Below are 19219 nucleotides of genomic sequence, written 5' to 3' on the forward strand. Positions count from 1 at the left end.
CACTGAGAGTTAGGTGAAGGGGAGAAAGAGGTAGTCTGAAAAGAATTACTTGAAATGTGCCAAGCTTGCATGCTGGCACATTCTAATACCAGCACTTGAGGGCTAAGACAGGAGAATCATGGGTTTGAGACTAGCCTACATAGCAAGCTCAAAGCCACCTTGGACTACAAAATAAGGCCCTGTTTCAAAAAAGCACCTTCAGGACATCTTGAAATATACATTATGCCCTTTTGAGTTTAGAATAACTCTTTTTGCCAGTTAGACTTCGTTTAGGGAGATTGTATGCCAGTATTCAAACTAAAGAGTGAAGTGATTACCTGAGAGCTCTTACCTATAAAATAAAGATAATATTTCCTACTTCATAGGGTGTTGTGAGGATTAAAGGAATTTGTATGCATAAAGAGTGTCGAACAATACTTAGGATATAATATAAGCTATGTTAACTATTTGCTGCTATTTTGTGTGTGTGTGTGTGTGTGTGTGTCTCTACTGGTACTGGGATTTGAACTCAGGGCCTCCTCAAAGTTCAGTTGGAACTTTTCCACTTAAACCACACTTCTATCATGTCTTTTTGCTGGCTAGTTTGGAGACTGAGTCTGACAGACTTTTCTGACCAAACTTTGATTGTCTGGATCTCACTCTTCTGACTGAGTAGCGATGATTACAGACATTAGCCACTGGCACCCAGCTTTCTATTCTTTATTTGAGGTTTATATTTGTATGTTTCATTTTAATTTTAATCACAATGGTAGCATTATGGTTTATTGTTTCTTCTTTTACCTGGGAGTTTTGACACAAATTATGGCATTTGTAGTACTTGAATTGAATACTTTATTTTTGTTTGTATTGTTTTTGTTGGCAGTCCTGAGGCGTGGTCTCAGGGCCTGAGCACTGTTCCTGGCTTCTTTTTGCTCAAGGCTAGCACTCTACTTCTTGAGCCACAGTGCCACTTGGCTTTTTTCTACATATGTGGTGCTGAGGAATTGAACCCAGGGCTTCCTGTATACGAGGCAAGCACTCTTGCCACTAGGCCACATTCCCAGCCCTTGAATACTTTAAAACACTATTTGACATTGTGCTATCAATAAATGATCCAAGTTATTTCTTTGTTTTAGCATTACTTTTTCCTTTCAAAGAAATATTTTAGTCATGTTATGATATGGTTAAGAAGAGCATTCATTGGGATCTTAAGAAATGGAAGCTGGGTGTTGTAGATCAGGCTTATAATTCTATTTACTTGGGAGGCGGAGATTAAAAGGGTCATAGTTAATGGCCAGCTTGGGGAAAAGGTTCATGAGACCACATCTCAACACAAAAATCTGGGCATGGTTGTATGCATATAGCATCTTAGCTAGGGCTAGTCTGGTCAAAAAATGAAACTTTCTCTGGACTGGAGGTATGGCTTAAGTGGTAGATTGCCTGCCAAGCAAGCAGAAGGCCCTGAGATCAAAACCCAGTACTGCAAGTAAAAATAAAAAAAAAAAAAAAGAAAAGAAATGGAAAACATTGGTGTATAGTTGGAACCCTGAGTACTGGAAACTAAAGCTGAATTGATTCATTTCTCTTGATATGATATTGTTTAAATTTATTAGGTTTGGAGCCAAATGGAAAGACTCTGCTGATAACGAATGTTGATATGGAGCCGTGCACAGTAGACCCACAGCTACGGATTGTTCTTCAGTGGCTTGTTGCCTCTGAGGCTGAAGTTGCAGAACTATGTCTTCACGACTCTTCAAAGAAGGAGTTTATACTAGTAAGTACCTACCTTCTGGAGTGGTTGTAAGGGTACGTTTAGCAGTAGTATACAGTGTTCTTGTCATGTTGTTGGTTATACTAGGATGTCTGGGTGGTTAGTATGTAGGCTATGAGATAGTTTCATGTATGTCAGTTCTGCCACTTTGCAGCAGGGTAACCTAGGTCAGGTGAGTCACACCAAGTACCACCTTCTTTAGTTGCAGTTCAGAAATGGGGATGTGGAAACTGTGTTACAAAATATGTGAGGTTTAAGTATAACACTAAAGGAACCATATGTTTAGTCTAATGCTTGGTATATACTTAGTCCTTAAAGTTAGATAGAGTTAGTAGGCACTTTATATGTTTTTATGAAAGATCAGTTTATTCTGTTTAGTTGATTCATAATTGTATTTAATAATTAGTAAGAACATTTTAATGATATCCAGCCTTATATACACAAGAAGCTGGTATAATCAAAAACTAGTACGTGTTTAAACAAGATACTTTTATAAAGCGCTTCATATGTGCCATGCACCTTTTTCATCAAAATATTTCAATTTACAGTTTTATGGTTTTGTTTTTATTCCTCATAATGATCCTTATGAAAACTTTGATTTAATCTTACTATAGGATGTAAAACAGTCTAATGAATAACTAGGATAGATTTATCATTAATAACAAAAGGAGACCACTCAAGTTACACTATTTTCTAATTCAGAATTTAGGTAACTGTTGTTGGAAGAACTGTGAAAAGATGCAACAACATTTTCTTTGTTTGTTTTACCTAGACTGAGCTTTTTGTCGTTAGGTTTCTGTTTGGAGCCAAAAGAGAAAATAGGTCAGAAAGGGGTGCTTAGGAAATGAATTGCCAAAGGGAACGAATAAGTAGGGGATTTGTTAGAACCGACCTCAATGAGGCTAGCACTTGTGGGAGTCAAGTAGTCTTGGTAAGTTGAGGCCTAAGGAAGGCTTTAGATAGACCTAAGAGTGATAAGATTATGTAAGGGAATCTTGTCACCAGGTGACCTAGCCCTGGGGACCTTTGCCTAGTGATTGAGTAGGATGTTGCTTAACTGTGGGTGGATGGGTAGAAATGTCTTCTATGGCTTATTTTAACTGCATGGCTGATTTTAAATAATGATCCTTATTGACAATGTCTGGCTAGAACTCCACAGGACTGCTGGGTAGTTATGAAGCAGTTAAGGGCTAAGTACAGATTATCTTTAGTGATAATGAGAATAGAAATAGCAATTTTTTTGTGTCTTTCTAGTCAGTGTGCTACTAATTCTAATCTTAAATCGGACAAATAAGTATCATTAGCATAAGCATTATTAGAACGTGGGAGCTATAATTATGTAGAAAAAAGAAAATACAAACATATTTACATAAATGAAAAAAGATAAGTAGTTAAAAGTTTAAAACTTTGGCTAGAGCCCCTAGGTTCTTCATGTCTGCAGTCTAAGCTAATTAAGAGGCAGATATTGGGAGGCTCAGTGGGAGGGTCACTCTGGGCAAAAGTTAGTGAAATCCATCCCATCCAATAAGCCAAGCATGGTGATAGTGGTCCATACTTAGGATCCACCCAGAGAGAAGCTGTAGGTAGAGAAACAGTCCAATACCAGCTTTTGTGCAAAAGCATGAAACCCTATCTGAAAAATAACTAAAGCAAAATAGAGCTGGGAATAAGGCTCACAAGATAGAGTGGGCTTCCTAGTAACTATGAAGCCCTGAGTTCAAACCCCAGTACTACAAAACAAAACAACGCCCCCAAGTCCCAATCATGGTTGCACATTTACCTGTGATCCTGGCAGTTGGGAGGTAGGAAGATTGTGAGTCAAACCAGCCCGGTCTACATAGTGAGGCCCTGTCTCAAACAAAAAGAAAGAAAGAAAGAAAGAAAGAGAGAGAGAGAGAGAGAGAGAGAGAGAGAGAGAGAGAGAGAGAAAATCTTTTGTATTACAAAGGATGCCATTAATGGGAAAAGAACCCACAGAATGGGTGAAAATGTATGTTTCCAAATTGTCTGCCTGATAAAGGCCTTATAAGTAGCATAAATACTGAACTCTATAACTTAAAAAGAAGATGTCAAATAATCCAGTTGAAAATGGTGTTAAGGTCTTGAGTCTGTGGCTTATGCCTGTAATCCTAGCTACTTACGAAGTTGAGATCTGAGGATTACGGTTCAAAGCCAGCCTGGACAGGAAAATCATTATGAATCTTCACTAAGTACATGAGATGATATTCAGCCTCAGCCACTAGGTAATGTAAATCAAAACCACTGTGAGTCTCACACCCACCAGGATGAATATAGTCAGAAAAGTAGGTAACAGCTGTTAACAAGAATGTGGAGCAATAGGTTGCTGGTGAAAATCTTAAGTGGTACCAGCTGCATTGGAAAATGTTCTGCAGGTTCCTCAAAGGTTAATTATAGTATTATCATATAACCCATATTCTCATCTGTAGCTATATACCCAAGAGAAATGAAAACATGTCCACACAAAAACTTGTCCATGGTAACGTTATTCATGATAGATAAAAAATGGGAGTGCTGCAGCTATCCACCAGTGGAAGAGTAGACAAGTGAAAGTATGGTGTATGTGTGAAATGGAGCAGGGAAGGAAGGAAACATGCTACTATGGCAGCAGAAACTTGAAACATTTTGCTAAGCAAAAGAAGGTGGTTCCAGAAGACTTACACACAGAATTTATCATTGCATTTCTATGAAGTGTCCAAATAGGCAAGTCTACAGAGACCAAAGGTAGGGCTGAGGAGAGTGGAGAGTAGGTTGACAGGTAGGCCTTCTTTTGGTGTGATGTGAGAAAATGTTCTAAAATGTTCTAATTGTGGTGATACTAAAAGCCATTGCATATAAATTATCTCAGTAAGTTTGCTCTGAAAAGATTAAGCTTATGTTCAGTGCAAAAAATGTAACCTAGTTTTCAGAATTTAATTTACAGAGCTTTCAGAATTTAAGACCTTTTACAGAGCTAAATAAAAATGTGAATGAAGTCATGTTCTAATCAGTCATGGTGGAGTTTATGTAAACCTGTCATTATTTACTTTTTTAAAAAATTGAAGCATTAACATTTCTTAACTTAGAAAGCCCTATTTCCGATGAGGGTAGAATGTGTATTCCAGAAAAAACCCACGCTGTATTTTGTGGAGGGAAAAGCCACATCCTTTTATTAAGCTTGACATTTTATTTTTTTATGTTCTAATCAAGGGTGTGGCAGATGCATTTAGTTAGGTGAAGAATTTCCTGTAGAAATTTAACCTGTGCCTTCCCACACGGTCTGCTGGTTGAGGTTTGTAGAGCTCTTGTCTCCAGCATTCCTAAAGTGTCTTTCTGTGGAGGAGCTATGTTTATAAAGGCCAGGAAGTGAAAATGTTTAATTTGGGAAAAGAGGTGCTGGTTTAGCTGAGAAGATCTTGTTAAAATCGGGAAAAACTACTTGTTAGTAAACTATATGATTCTCAGTTCTCATCATAAAAACAAAAACTTCAGTGGTATAAAATTATTTTTTTGCTGTTTGACATATCTTTTTAACCTTTTTTTTTTATTTTTAGCTTTCAAAACAGTTACAAGAAAAAGGATGGAAAGTAGGAGACCTCCTGCAGGCTGTACTTAAATATTATGAAGCAGTGGAAAAGCCCTCCAGCGAAGAGAGGTGCAAGTCGCTGTTCGATTGGCTCCTGGAAAATGCATAGAACAAACCCCGAGCCAATATATTTTATTATTTGTTTGGGAAAGGAAGAAACAGATTAATATGTTTATGATAAAATTCAAATAGTGAATATTAACATTTTAAATGAGTTGGGAGAAAAGTAAATACAGCTTTTTTTTAAGTGCTTTCTGTCATCACACTGTATATAATTCATACTTTTATAATCTCTTAAAATATTATCCTCACTTATTCTTCTATAAATACATGTGTGGTATGTTAAGATCCTAAGAACATGTATGTGAAGGAAGGTCTAACCTAAGGTTTTCTGGGACATTATCCAACAGCACTCTTTTTGGATCCAAATAGTGCTGCTTGAAACTGCACTGAGCTGCTGGGGAGAGGATCCAGTGAATGAGACTTAAAATTTTGCTCCTTTGCAAACAAATGCCTCTGACTAATATCTAGCATCAAAAAAATAAAACCGAGTCTATTTTGTTTTTTGTTTCTGGTAGATGTTTATTCTTTTTGTCCTGTTGTAAAAATTGACTTTATTTTCATAGTTCAGCTACTGGTAGCTTTTTGATTTCCTAAACTGACACCGTGAGTGTTACTTTCCCTTGCTTGCCATCAGATAACATTATTTGCTAATGCTGCCAGTTGTTTTGGCAGTCAACCACTTTCTAGAAATGAAACAAGTATGTGAAGTATATGCACATGCCTGTGTGTGTGTGTGTGTGTGTGTGTGTGTGTGTGTGTGTGTGTGTGTGTGTGTGTGTGTGTGGTGAGTGAGTGAAGGAGAACTTCAATTTTGCCACTGCTTTGTTCCAACCTCTTATTTTAATGTTGTCTTAGTTAGAAACCCTCCAGATACATTAAAAGGTGCTTAAAATAAAATGTCTTTAAAGATTGTGCAGTAAGAATTTTTGTCTTTTTGACTTATCCTATAAATAAAAATTCAGATTACAAAACATTGAAAACTTTAAAATTAGTATTGATATAGAAATGCATTCATTGGAACCTATAAAGGTTTTCATTGTGGATTTCTGAACAAATAACTCTCCATTTTACCAAGAATTTTTTTCTAACAAAAGGATTTTTTTTCCTCTTCCAATCAAATGTAACCTCACTATTTTGTAGAGTTCTCTGACATGGTCTTTCTGGCCTTTCTTAATGTCCTGCCCCTTTGTGTGTAGAAACTTGAGTAAGAGGACCAAGACTGTATCTTGTTTTTGTGTATGGAGGGCTGTGGGGGGTGTGGATGGTTTTCATTCTTCCAATGGTAGTTCTTGTAATACCAGTTAAATAATTTTTTTTTGTGGGGCTTTGCTCCATTACCTTTCCCTCTCTCCCCAAACACTCATTGTTCTGGAAACTGCACAGAATATAGAAGACATAGCACCTGTCTGGAAGCAGGGAGTCAGGGCACTTACATTAATCCAAAACTTTAATCTTGTTGAAAAAATGTGTTTTGTTGTGAAAGATTCAAATTTGCTTTATAAAAATGCTCTCCAAAGCTCCTGAAATACTTTGAGGTTGAAGTGTATGTTTTTTTTTTTCAACTTAATATAGAGACATGGGGCAAACCATTAAAGCATAACATTTCCTAAATTTTGAGTATTCTTTTCAGGTAGAGAAATGCAGGAAATGTATAACTGATTTCTGCCTGTGGCCTTTCAGAGCTTGAGATACAGCCTTATGAAACTGGGTTTTAAATGTTAGGACCAGGAATATACAAGGTAGATTTATTGGTCACCAAGTATAGTTAAAAGTTAGCTATCAAATTGTATTTGGGCACTTTGATTGACAGCACAACTGAGTTTTCTCTTACCCAAACATGACAATACTTTAGGTTTGTGAAACTTTTTTTATTTGAAAATGTTTATGCTTATTTCTGTTAAGTGTAATTTTGAGGTAAGATTGTCCTCCCCCCTTTACATTTTGCTGGCATTGTGCTGGCTTAGAGTTCTCTTTCTTGACTGTTGGAACTCCACACCTGTATCAATTTATCAGTTCTGTGCCAGAGCCATAGAGAGAAAAACACTAAGTATTGGCAAACATGGAGAAAGCTCCGAGTTAAGCTCCCTTACATAGAGAGAAAACATGTCTAGATCAGTATCTTTTGATCAAGTACATTGTAAACTTAACTTTCTTTAAAAAAGGCACTTTGATTTTTCCAAAGACTTTCTAGATCTGTATGGTTGCTCATTCTTTAGAACAATTGTGTTGAGGTCAGCTCTGTCATATTTTACTACAGATCTGCTTGATATATTTATATTGTAACATTGTAATATTGCCGTTTTGCACATTTTGGTCCTCTTGAGGTATGTCTTATTCAGAACTGTTCAGTTGTGATGTGCAGTGAGCTGAACTGTCTATATTCTAATTTCTAACCCACCGTGGCATCTGTGGAAAGAAGGAGGCCTGCTGTAATGGATTAGAACATTACTTCTGACCAAAATATGGTAGCCCTTTCTTCTTCTGCATTTCCAAAGCCAAGTTTAAATTACATTTATATTTTTGCTATTATAAATGTTGATTTTGAAAATATTCCATGATTTATTCAAAATAATGATTGACTTAAAATTGCAGAAGAAAGTGACAATACCTATTGGTTGGTTTGATATGATTTAATGACAGGGAAACCTTTGAGAGTATTTATTCACTCATTGAACATAAGTGATGTCTTTATGCTTTGAAAAATGTTCCACTTAGAATTTCAAATATTTGATGGGAATTAGCTCAGTTCATAATACTTTAATTCTGCCTAAATAAGGATTTTATATTGCTTATAGTAAATACCTTAATTCTGCTTAAATGAGAGTTTTATATTACAATTAATATATATTAAGTGTACTGTGTATAAAGTGAAGGAGTTGTAGCCCATTAGACATTTGGTGTCTTTGGCATTAGTGCACCTTCTCCCAACATATGGTTTAATCTTCACTCATTATCAGAGTCCAAAGTGAAATGTCTACTTCATTATTTAGGTAGATTATTATTCCACAGCTAAATGCTATCAATTTCCCATTGGAATATCATTTTACATTTCATGTTTTTTTGAAGAAAACTAGAAGTTGATGCACCCATACTTGGGGTAGGAAAAATGCTTTTCCTTTCAAGCCCTGCCCCAAAGAATTAGTCTCAGTGAGAGGGAAAGAAAGTGAGGTATGAAGTGATGTGCATTTTTTTCTATTTTCAGCTGCAGCCCTACAGGCAATTCACTTGTTTACTCCTGCTCTGAAGACGCAGATGCAGTCTTAGTCACTCCGGCCACTTTATTTATTTATTTATTTTTTACCATCCATGTACATTCCTTTCATATAGTTAGAATTGTAGGTCTACAAGTTCTCACTTTGTTTTTTTTTGGTAAAGTTTGGATACTATTTAATATCAGGTTTTAATATTGCTGGGTTTGCAATGTTTGGTTACTTGTGCAGTGCTGGAAGTAATCCACATTCTTGTTTACCAGATATAAGCTAAAGCAGTTTTGAATAATTATAGCTGTTTATTTGGCTGTGCTCAGTTAGTACACCAGTCTTGTACTGTGTAACAGTAAATTTTCTTTGCTCCTTAGTAAATGTTCACTTACCAAACTATGAACTGCAGGTTGCGCTGAAATTTTCTTTTAGCAATGGCTCAAAAAAAGTTTCAGAAATAACGTTTGTAATAATTTCCAATTAATTGTTCTTTTCTCTTTCAATTGTTTAAGCCTGTGGTCTTTCCTCTCCCAACTAAGAATTCTTCAATAAATTTAAGAAATGCTTGGTGTTGGTTTTCATTTTGCCACATCTTGTCAGCTACTCTGTGTTAAACTGAAGCCAAGGCATGTGGGACTGCTTAGGAGAGCACATAGGGGATCTGTTCCCATCATAATTTTAAAAAATGTTTTATTGTTATTGTAAAGATGATATTCAGAGGGGTTAAAGTAACGTAAGTCAGGTAATGAGTACATTTCTTTCTGAACAGTAGCAGCTCTTCCCTCCTTCTCTCCTAGCTTTTCCCTCTTGACTCCCCCCTCTGCCATGAGTTGTAAAGATCATTTCCAACATAGTGTCTAATGAGTACCACTGCTGTATTTGTTCATCCTTTGTCCCTCTATTTCTGTGTTTTCCCTTACTCTCACCCAAACCAATTTGTTCATCCTTTGTCCCTCTATTTCTGTGTTTTCCCTTACCTCACCCAAACCAATAAACTTTATAGAAGACAAAAGTTACAGAAAAAAATTATACTTGTATATACAGGACTTTAAACATTCACACAGTGAGACCAAAGGAGGATATTGTCAGGAGATGACCACAAATGCTCAATAGCTATGTGCATATGATTATATAAAATGATGTTTAGTTGGGCACTGGTGGCTCATTCCTGTAATCCTAGCTACTCAGGAGGCTGAGATCTGAGGATTATGGTTTGAAGCCAGCCCTGTTAGGAAAGTCTGTGAAACTCTTATCTCCAATAAACTACACAGAGAAAGCTGGAAGTGGAGCTGTGGCTCAAGTAGTACAGTACTAGCCTTTAGCATAAAAAGGTTCAGGTACTGCCCAGGCCCCAAGTTCAAGCCCCAGGACTGGAAAAAAAAAAAGTATTGAACTCTTAAGAATGGACATGAAGCTTTTTGTTATTTTGGGAGTTTTTTGTTTGTTTGTTTTTTCTCCATCATGATTTTTGAGTACAAGTTAGGAATGTTTCTAATTGGACACTGAATTCTGCATACTTCTTAAGTGCCTCTGGGTGCTGATGGAAGGGACTTAGAAGCTTGGCTACCCACCCCTATTTTGGATTTAATGCATTTTGCTTCTTGAAACAAGAACATGGTTATGAAATTTATGCTAGTCTGGCTTGTGCTTTCTTTGGCAACCCATAGAGATTATACTCCTGTCACACAAGGTATGTAAGAAAAAAGACATTAGCATTGGGTTTTTGTTACTAGTGGAATTTTAACTTTGGCTTATGTGCTTTTTTTCTTCTTTTTCCTGTCAAGTAAGACTTTAGGTTTTGCAGCAATATCACTTACCCTTATTTCCCACCCCCCCCCCCCACAACCTCCTTCAGTGTCAACTCTTTGAGAAGGGGATGATTATTACAGCCTGGGAACCTGCATTGACACACTATCATTACCCAAGGTCTGTAGTGCAAAGTAAGGCTCAGTGTTACAGGTTTTAGCAAGTGAGTGATGGTGTGTTCACCACTGAATGTTGATGTAAGTAGTTCTACTACAAGTATTATAAACCCAGGAATTAGTGGATAGCTTTTAAGTTTTTTTTTCATTTCTTTATTGTCAAAGTGATGTACAGAGGGGTTACAGTTTCATATGTAAGGCAGTGAGTACATTTCTTATCCAACTTGTTACCTCCTCCTCCATCCCCCTTCCTAACGTCCCCCCTTCCCATTTCCCTCCCACCTATGAGTTGTACAGTTGGTTTACACCATATAGTTTTGTAAGTATTGCTGTTGCATTAGTTTGTCTTTTTATCCTGTCTCTTGATTTTGGTATTTCTTTTCCCTTCCCTAGATCCAATAAATATGTATACAATATCCAGGGTACCAAAGTCAGTTACAGTGATATCATGGGTAAAACCCCAGGAAAAGAAAAACAAAAGAAAAAGGGCATAATTTCACATGGTATGTTGAAAATAATAACAATGATAAACCAGTTGTTTCCACAACTTGGTGTTCATTTCACTTGGCATCATCTTATGTGTTCACATGGACATAGCTATTGAGCTATTGTGGTCTTCTAGGATTATCTTAGACGTGTACCAATTATTCCCAGTGAGGGAACCATAGAGTCTATGTCTCTTTGGGTCTGGCTCACTTCACTTAATATGATTTTTTTCCAAGTTTCTCAATATTTCAGAATGTTAGGAGATAATGGCAAACATTGAAAAGGCTTTCCTTCAGGCACAAAGAAATCAAGAAGTGCAGAGGGGCTGGGAATATGGCTTAACGGTAGATTTCTTGCCTTGTATGCATGAGCCCTGAGTTCGATTTCTCAGCACCACAGAAAAAGCCGGAAGTGGAGCTGTGGCATAAGTGGTAGAGTGCTAGCTTTGAGCAAAAAGAAGCCAGGGACAGTGCTCAGACCCTGAGTCCAAGCTCCAGGACTGGCAAAAAAAGGGAGATTCTTTGGATTATAATTCCATAAAGGAAAACTGGCTCAGAAGAATGGCCAACAATATTTGACCTATTTAACATATCAGAATCATTTGTGGGTTTTTTTTTTCTTGGCTAGTGCAGAGAGAGTGGGAAACAGGTTGTGGAGATAGAGACATTGTAGCCTCTGGGATGAGGCTGTGTGCTGTGGTGTGATTATGCTGTGTTACAGAAAGGGCAAGAAGAAAATGAAGTTTTTTTGCAACAGTATGCTGGCCACAGGAAAGAGGAAGAGTATACCCCGGTTCTTTGTAGTTTTGAAATCATCTCTCTGATTTTAGTTTCTCCAGGCCAGGGAAAGTCAATGAAATTGAAAAACATTTCTAAGATTCAATTGGAGCTTAGATTTTGACTTTAGTACTTTTCTATTACTGCTTCTTTAAAACAGATACTTCAGTGGATTAGATCTTAAGATAAATCTTGATTTACAGTAAGATTGGAACTGGACTCTTGTATACAGTATTCTGCCCACTGTCACTGATATGCTTTGGCCCAATATGAGATCTTTCTTACATGCAAGTATATTTTCTATTTCCAGTTGAAAATGGAAAGCTCAGGAACATTCGGTTCTTAGTCAATTTGGTAGAAACTAAATTATTGTCTTTTTAGTCCCAGAATAAGTTCTGGTTTGTTTGTTTGCTTGCTTGCTTCTAGCATGTCATGTTACAGCCCTTCATTTCTGTTGCTTGCCAGGACCTGTACACTTGGTTTTGGTGGTGGTAGTGTGTGGAGCAGGGCAGAAGACTGAGTCTCACTAGGTAGCCCCCTATGAGGCTGTAAACTGGTGGTTCTCCTACCTCAGCCTCCCAAGTGTTGGAATTACAATTGTGCACCACCACTCTGGGCTTTCTGGTAGTCATCTAGCATGCAGCCTCTGCATTAAAGCAGATGAGATCGTTAGTTTGAGCAGAGAATCCAGTATTCTAGCAATTCTTTCATTTTCTAACATTGCTCAAAGGGGAGAAGAACATTCTAGAAATTATAGACATGGTGAATTTATTGCTCCTGGACAGAAAGTACATAGTAATTGTCAAATGTGTATGTTTTTTAATATACGGAGAAGGGAGACCCAGTATAGATTTTCCAAGAACAGATTCTACCCAATTTCTATTTCATGTTTTTAGTAGAATTATTATCCTGCCATATTAGAATGCCAGATGCTATCTAGATTTTAATGAGGTCTTTTTTTTTTTTTTTTTTTTGGCCAGTCCTGGGGCTTGGACTCAGGGCCTGAGCACTGTCCCTGGCTTCTTTTTGCTCAAGGCTAGCACTCTGCCACTTGAGCCACAGCGCCACTTCTGGCCATTTTCTGTATATATGGTGCTGGGGAATCGAACCCAGGGCCTCATGTCTATGAGGCAGGCACTCTTGCCACTAGGCCATATCCCCAGCCCTAATGAGGTCTTTTATATGTAGGGAAGAAATGGATAAAGACAGCTGCCTAGGATTTCAAGAATATGTTCCATATTTGAAATGTAGTTAATAGTTCACAGTCTACCTGGAGTCAGCACCATGGTATGTCAAATGCCATCTTGTGTTGTCTTTACAGACAGCCATTGTGTTTGTGCTAATCCACAGTGCCAAAGAGCATCCCTGAGCTTTGCATAGAAACCATATTGAAGGACAATATTCAGTCCACTAGAAAGAAAGGAAAGGAGCTGGTGAGGGACTTGAGTACAATCCTTCCCTTTATCCTTTGAATCAAGATTTTGACATTTTCCTCCAAAGGTAGAAAGGGCCCATGTTTGTGTATTGCTTTTATATATATTCTATATATATTTGCCTCTGGATACTGTGTTTTTACAAAATAGTCTTCCTGATAGAAAGTTGGTTCTTTTTCTAAGTTACATGAATCCTGAACTTGTGAAAACATAGGAATGAGGCCAATGACTTAAATTGCTGTGGGCTTTGGAAAAGACGCAACAAAGCCATCAGAGAAGCTGCAGCCAGGTATGGATGGGTCACACCTGTAATTCTAAGAGATCTGAGGATCATATTTCAAAGCCGGCTTGGGCAGAAAAGGCCCTAGGAGAGACTCTTTTATCCAATGAACCACTAAAAACCCAGAAGTGGAGCTGTGGCTCAAAGTGGTAGAGCACTAACCTTGAGCAAAATTGCTCAGGGACAGCACCCAGGACTCATGACCACCATCACCAACAAAAAGAAACAAAAGAAAAGAATGCAGGATTAATAGGTAGCCTTCCTCTTACCCTTTTTTTTTCTGCTTGCAAATGAGTTGTGAGAGATTGTAAGGCACTTGGAGGAGGAGACTGACGTGTTACAATAGCATGCACAGTCTATAAGCTCCTGTTTTGAAGCCAGCCTGTTTGTGGCAAAGGCTAAGAGAAAGGTTAGGCAACTTAAGCTTTTGCATCCCAGCGTGCTTTGAGGTATTTTTTGTTTTTTAAATTGGCACTGGGGCTTGCACTCAGAGCCTCATCTTGCGAGCCTGATGTTGTACTGCTTGATATACACCTCCAGCAATTTTCCCCCTTAATTATTTGTTTCAGGTTTTGTTTTCCTGCCTGGGCATGTACCTGAGCCATGATCCTCTTCCTTGAGGCCTTTCTTTGTAGCTGGGATCATATGTGCACATCATGACATCCAGCTTCTCTCCTTTGAGATAGAAGTCTCACAAACTTGTGTCCGTAGTAGTCTAACTGTATTGTGTTCCCCAATCAGTCCCCTCCCCTCTAGCAGCTTGGGGTGACAGGTCCATGCCACTGTAACATATGGAATGGGAAGTGGTCTTGTGAGCTTTTCTGCCTGGGCTGGCTTTGAACCACAATACTCCCATGTGGTTGTTTTTGTTGTTGTTGTTTTTGGTTGTTTGGTGCTGGCGAAAACAAGGGTTAGGTACATGCTCAACAGGCACTGTATCACTGAGCTCTGCCCTCTGCCCCTTCCCTCTTCACTAATCTTGACCCCCAAGAAACCCTGGCTTCCAAAAGGAGGGACATTTGGTGGAGTGAGCCACATTGGTTGGTCTACAGTTGATTCAGAGCTGCTGAGTGTAGTCAGTATGTTAAATTGACAGTCAGATACAATAAAGACATCAGTAAGGCCCAAATAACTAAATATTTGAATGTGAGGCTGCAAACAAGGTCTTCCTCAAGGGTAAAGTGGAAGCAGATGGGAAACCCTCATCTGACAGCAGGAGATACCAAGGAGAGACTTCAGAGAGAACATAGGCCAGAGCCAGTCTCCTGCATAATCCTTCTGACAGCAGAGCTGTTTCAGTCATGGTGTCCATGCTCCTAAGACCTGAAAAGTGACAAAGACAGACATCTTTTCCAAGCTTTCAGCCCCTTCTGCTCTTGCCCAGCATCTTTCCATTCTGTCTAGAACTGAGAAAACACATCTCCTCTTTCCTATTCTACATTATTGAGCCATTCGCGTTTAACTCCTTTGAGTAATCCTTTTTTTTTTTTTTTTTTTTTTTGCCAATCCTGGGTCTTGGACTCAGGGCCTGAGCACTGTCCCTGGCTTCTTTTTGCTCAAGGCTAGCACTCTGCCACTTGAGCCACAGTGCCACTTCTGGTCTTTTCTATATATGTGGTGCTGAAGAATCGAACCCAGGGCTTCGTGTATACAAGGCAAACACTCTCACCACTAGGCCATATTCACAGCCTCTTGAGTAATCCTTAATTCTTCTTGGTTGCCTCCTCTCATCCTGACACTCCTCTCTAGGAGCAATGAGGGAGAGGGAGCCACATGGGAGAAAAGGGAGAGATGTCAGGTGTTAAGAAACAAAGAGCATGTGAAGAGTTAAAAGATATGTCAGATAGCTGGTTACATAATGTGATGTAACCCCATACTCCACAGCCATGAGTCAGTGAAGATCTACCTTGCCTCTCAGTGATTTTTGGATCTGATGTGTATAATTATAATTATTACCACCTTACTTATTTGATGCAGTACGCTGAGTCTGGCAGAAAGAAGGTGGCTGAGTAATACCCAGATGATAGCAGTTACCAAAGTGATGAGCCCCTTTCCATGACTAAATTGTCTATGAGATCAGCTGAGGAACAGTGCTGTCCACCAGCTTGCTGACTGACCTGTTTTTATTCATAGGACAGGAAAAACCTACTTCTCCATTGGGAATCATTGAACATTCTGGATAAAACATTAGTAATCATTCTAAGTGTATATTGATGAACTAACATGAGAGCATAGAACAGGTATACTAGAAACCTAGTAAAGGTAAGTAGCAAGGTCAAGTAGGTACAAAAGCTGACTTTTCTGACTTTGGCTATGGAGGCATTTGTGGAACACTTGAACTTTTGGACTTAATTGGCTAATGGAACATGGTCACGGTCAGGTTGTCTAGACAAGCAGAACCAGTAAGTCATGTGGGTGTTTGCCTTTCTATCTCTTCATTTTGTCTGTTTGCAGATTGATTTGTTTCAATGAATTGGCTCATGCAGTTGAAAAGACTGGCAAGTGCGAGTACCCAGGCCAGACAGGCTGGAGACAAAAATTCCTACTTGCTTGCAGAACCTTAAATCTGTTTTCTCTTGAGGCCTTCAGCTGACTGGATGAGGCCCACCTACCTCATGGAGTGTCATCTGCGTTACTCTGAGCCTACTGAGTTACATGTTCATCTCATCTAAAAACAACTTTGACAGCAGCATCTCCACCAAATATTTGATGATATGGCCTTACCAAGCTGACACTTAAAATCAACTATCACCCCAAGCTTTGGGGCCTGAAGTGTGTACCCCAAAAGAATTTGCACACTGGTGGATCAATGGGAATAAAATTAAAGTTAGACCAGAGCCAGTCACGTTCTGGTATGCTATTGCACAGTACAGTGATGGTAGACAGCCATTATAAATATATATTTATATTTATATATAAATATATATTTATATTAAAAATATTTCCATAAGAAATTATGTACTGTTAATATAAAAAGCATTTCGAGTGTTATTTATTTTACTATAAATGATATCAAAGGAGATAGATGTTTGTAACCTGACAACCATTACATGATGTGTACATGTATTGAAACATTACATGATGCCTCATAAATATGTATAATGTTTCTGCTTTTATTTACTAGTTCAAAATAAATTTAAACTAAAAAGGACTACTTTCACATTAGAATGGTGAAGTTGGGAGGAGGAAGAAAAGGAAGAAAAAAAATCTCCTCCACTCTGGAGAATACAAGACAAGTTTTCTGTCCAAACTCTAGTAGTAAGTCAGGGGAAAAATATCTCTCCTAAGAATTTATAAGCTAATTCTCATATGAGCCTTGTGTCTACTGGGGGTCCTAGAACCAATCGCTCCCTGATACCAATGGATACCAAGGGACAACTATTGCTGTGTTCCTTCTATATAACATAACAAAAACTACATTGATATGCATCAACATGATTGCAGTGTAGAAACAGCAAGAAAAAGCAAGAATGTCAGGAGTGTGTTTATTTAAATAAGGCTAAAAGACAGAACTACGTTTGTTGTATGGAGGAGATACACATGGATACACATACACACAAATAGATGGATATGACTATTGTCACTTGTATACATGTATGTTTAGGGAAATTATTAGGGGTTGAACTCAAGGTCTGCTCACTGTTCCTTAGCTTTTTTGGTCAAGGTTGGCACTCTACCACTATACCTCCATTTCTGGCTTTTTGGTGGTTAATTGGAGATACAGGTCTTGGGGATTTGTCTGCCTGAGCTGGCTTGGGACATCTGTCCTCCTTTCTCAGCCTCCTGAGTAACTATGTTTATAGAAATGAGCCACCAGCACTTGATTATAGTCATATATGTGTTTATATATGTATGCATCAAAATATATTACTTAAAATTGTGTATTTGACCAGTACAGAATCTAAGACAGTTAGCAGAGTTGATGAGAATTTATTAGGTGGTTTCTGAAATGTTTGCAGAGGTATTTGAAGAGACATATATTTTTAAACACAATAGAAGATAGCCTATTAAAAAGAAAGGAAAACCAGCCAGAAAGCATTTCTATAATTTCCGAGTTTCCTCTTGGGAAAAGCACACATTATGGGGCTTTTATTAGACTCCTAAAATTGGGGTGGATGGGGTGAGGATCTCGGTGACACTGAGGCAGCCAGAAGAGGGCTGAGCTGCCTGTCATCTGTCTGTCTTTACACCTAGTCCCTATTTCTAGTCTGGAATCCTTTCCATCCCTGTTCTTATTCCAGACTCCCAGTCATCTCCCATGTACAGTTTCAGCCCCAGACTTCAATCCTGCAAAGAGACTGGATGCGTTAAACACCAGGAGAGAGAAGGAAGGATGCCCTTAGCCAGTATGTAGAAGGGCAGAGTTGCACCCTGGTCATTGTGGTCCTTCGGCTATCAATACGCCATGCTGGTGGCATGGAGGTTGGTGGTGAGATTCAGGAACGGAGTAGCTGCTTTGAGGATTCACTTTGAGGACTTCCCAAATCCCTTACAGGTTGTTCTCCATGGCTCCCTTAAAGGAAGCACTTAGTACTTGTGAGCAAGCCTGGGGCACCTCAGGTTTGCTGCAGTGAGGGCATCCTTGCCAATCTGCTAGAAGGCCAGACTCCCTGTTTTGATCATCCACGGAAACTGCCATCCGAATGCTGCAGTGTCGCGTTGAGCCTCAAGGTGGTACAGCAGCACAGCCTATGGCTTACAACAAAGCCTGCGGGAAAAGCGTCCTGGCGAGCCTGCAGAGCCATTTCTCAGGCTCTTGCATAGCTTGATGCAAACAGCTTGGCTCCTAGGCTAGCCTGACCACCAATGCCTATGTGCTGACCTCTTCCATCCCCTGTCAGAATCAGGCGGAAGTCCCCGATTTTTTTGGCCACTGAAAAGGAAACTCCTCTCTCATAGGGTCACCTGGAGATCGGCCTCCCTGCCGGGCATACAGTCTGTTCTAACAGGCACCAGTTGGAGCCACACCAAGCATAGGGTACCTGGGAAGTCAAAAAGTGCTGTGGGCCATTGCAGTCATGTTCTGCTGAGCTCCGTTTCAGGAAGCATACTGGACCCACAATACCAGCATCTTTCCTGGTTCCTTCTTTCCCCTCCTTATCCATCCTCCATTATGTCTATGTCGTTTATAACTAGCTTTTCTAAGCTTGTTGTACTCCATATTTACTCTCACTGTTTTGCCCCTTCTTCCCCCCCCCCCCCGCCCCACCCCCCGCCAAATTCTGGGGTTTGGTCTCAGGGTCTTACTCTCCCTGAGTTTGATTGCTTGGTGGGCATGCCACCATTTGAGCTATAACTTCAATCCTGTCTTAAATTTTGGAGATGGAACCTAGTAGACTCTTTGTTGTTGTTTCCCAGGGTAGGCTCAATCTGAGCTCCTCTGGATCTCAGTCTCTTGAGTAGCTAGGATTACAGGTGTGAGCCACTGGCGCCCAGCCGATGATCACTTCATATATGTTGCTTCACTAACCACCCTGTGAAGAACAATAGACTTCCATCTCTCTTGTCCTTTTACATTGCTTAATTTCCCATGTTAGCTTTTATGCAACCTGACATAATTATTCATTTGTCATCTCTTTACCTTTGAGGAACTGGGACTTTGCCAGTTTCATTCTTTGCTGGTCCCTAACCCTGGAACAGTGTGGGGAGTGCAATGAGCCAGCAGCAAAATGTGTGTTGGATAATTGGATGGGTGGTTGGATGGATGGATGGATGAGGCAGGAAAG

At 39.1% G+C, this 19219-nt stretch overlaps 1 protein-coding gene across 6 annotated transcripts in view; it reads left to right on the forward strand.

Annotated features, from left to right (window-relative positions):
* Positions 1-10970, forward strand: part of Akap11 (A-kinase anchoring protein 11) — a 48163-nt gene extending 37193 nt beyond the window's left edge. For 5 of the 6 annotated variants that reach the window (XM_048341298.1, XM_048341299.1, XM_048341296.1 and 2 more), the window contains 2 exons: positions 1593-1753; positions 5302-5907. In XM_048341298.1, coding sequence (XP_048197255.1) covers positions 1593-1753; positions 5302-5442 — 302 coding nt within the window. In that variant the 3' untranslated portion in view covers positions 5443-5907. Of the gene's footprint in view, positions 1-1592; positions 1847-5301; positions 5908-10959 lie in introns of those variants that run through there. The other variant, XR_007210332.1, reaches the window with a different exon arrangement.
* The last annotated feature ends 8249 nt before the right edge of the window (positions 10971-19219 follow it).

The sequence above is a fragment of the Perognathus longimembris genome, chromosome 3 (genome assembly GCF_023159225.1).
Source record: "Perognathus longimembris pacificus isolate PPM17 chromosome 3, ASM2315922v1, whole genome shotgun sequence".
NCBI lineage: Eukaryota > Metazoa > Chordata > Mammalia > Rodentia > Heteromyidae > Perognathus > Perognathus longimembris.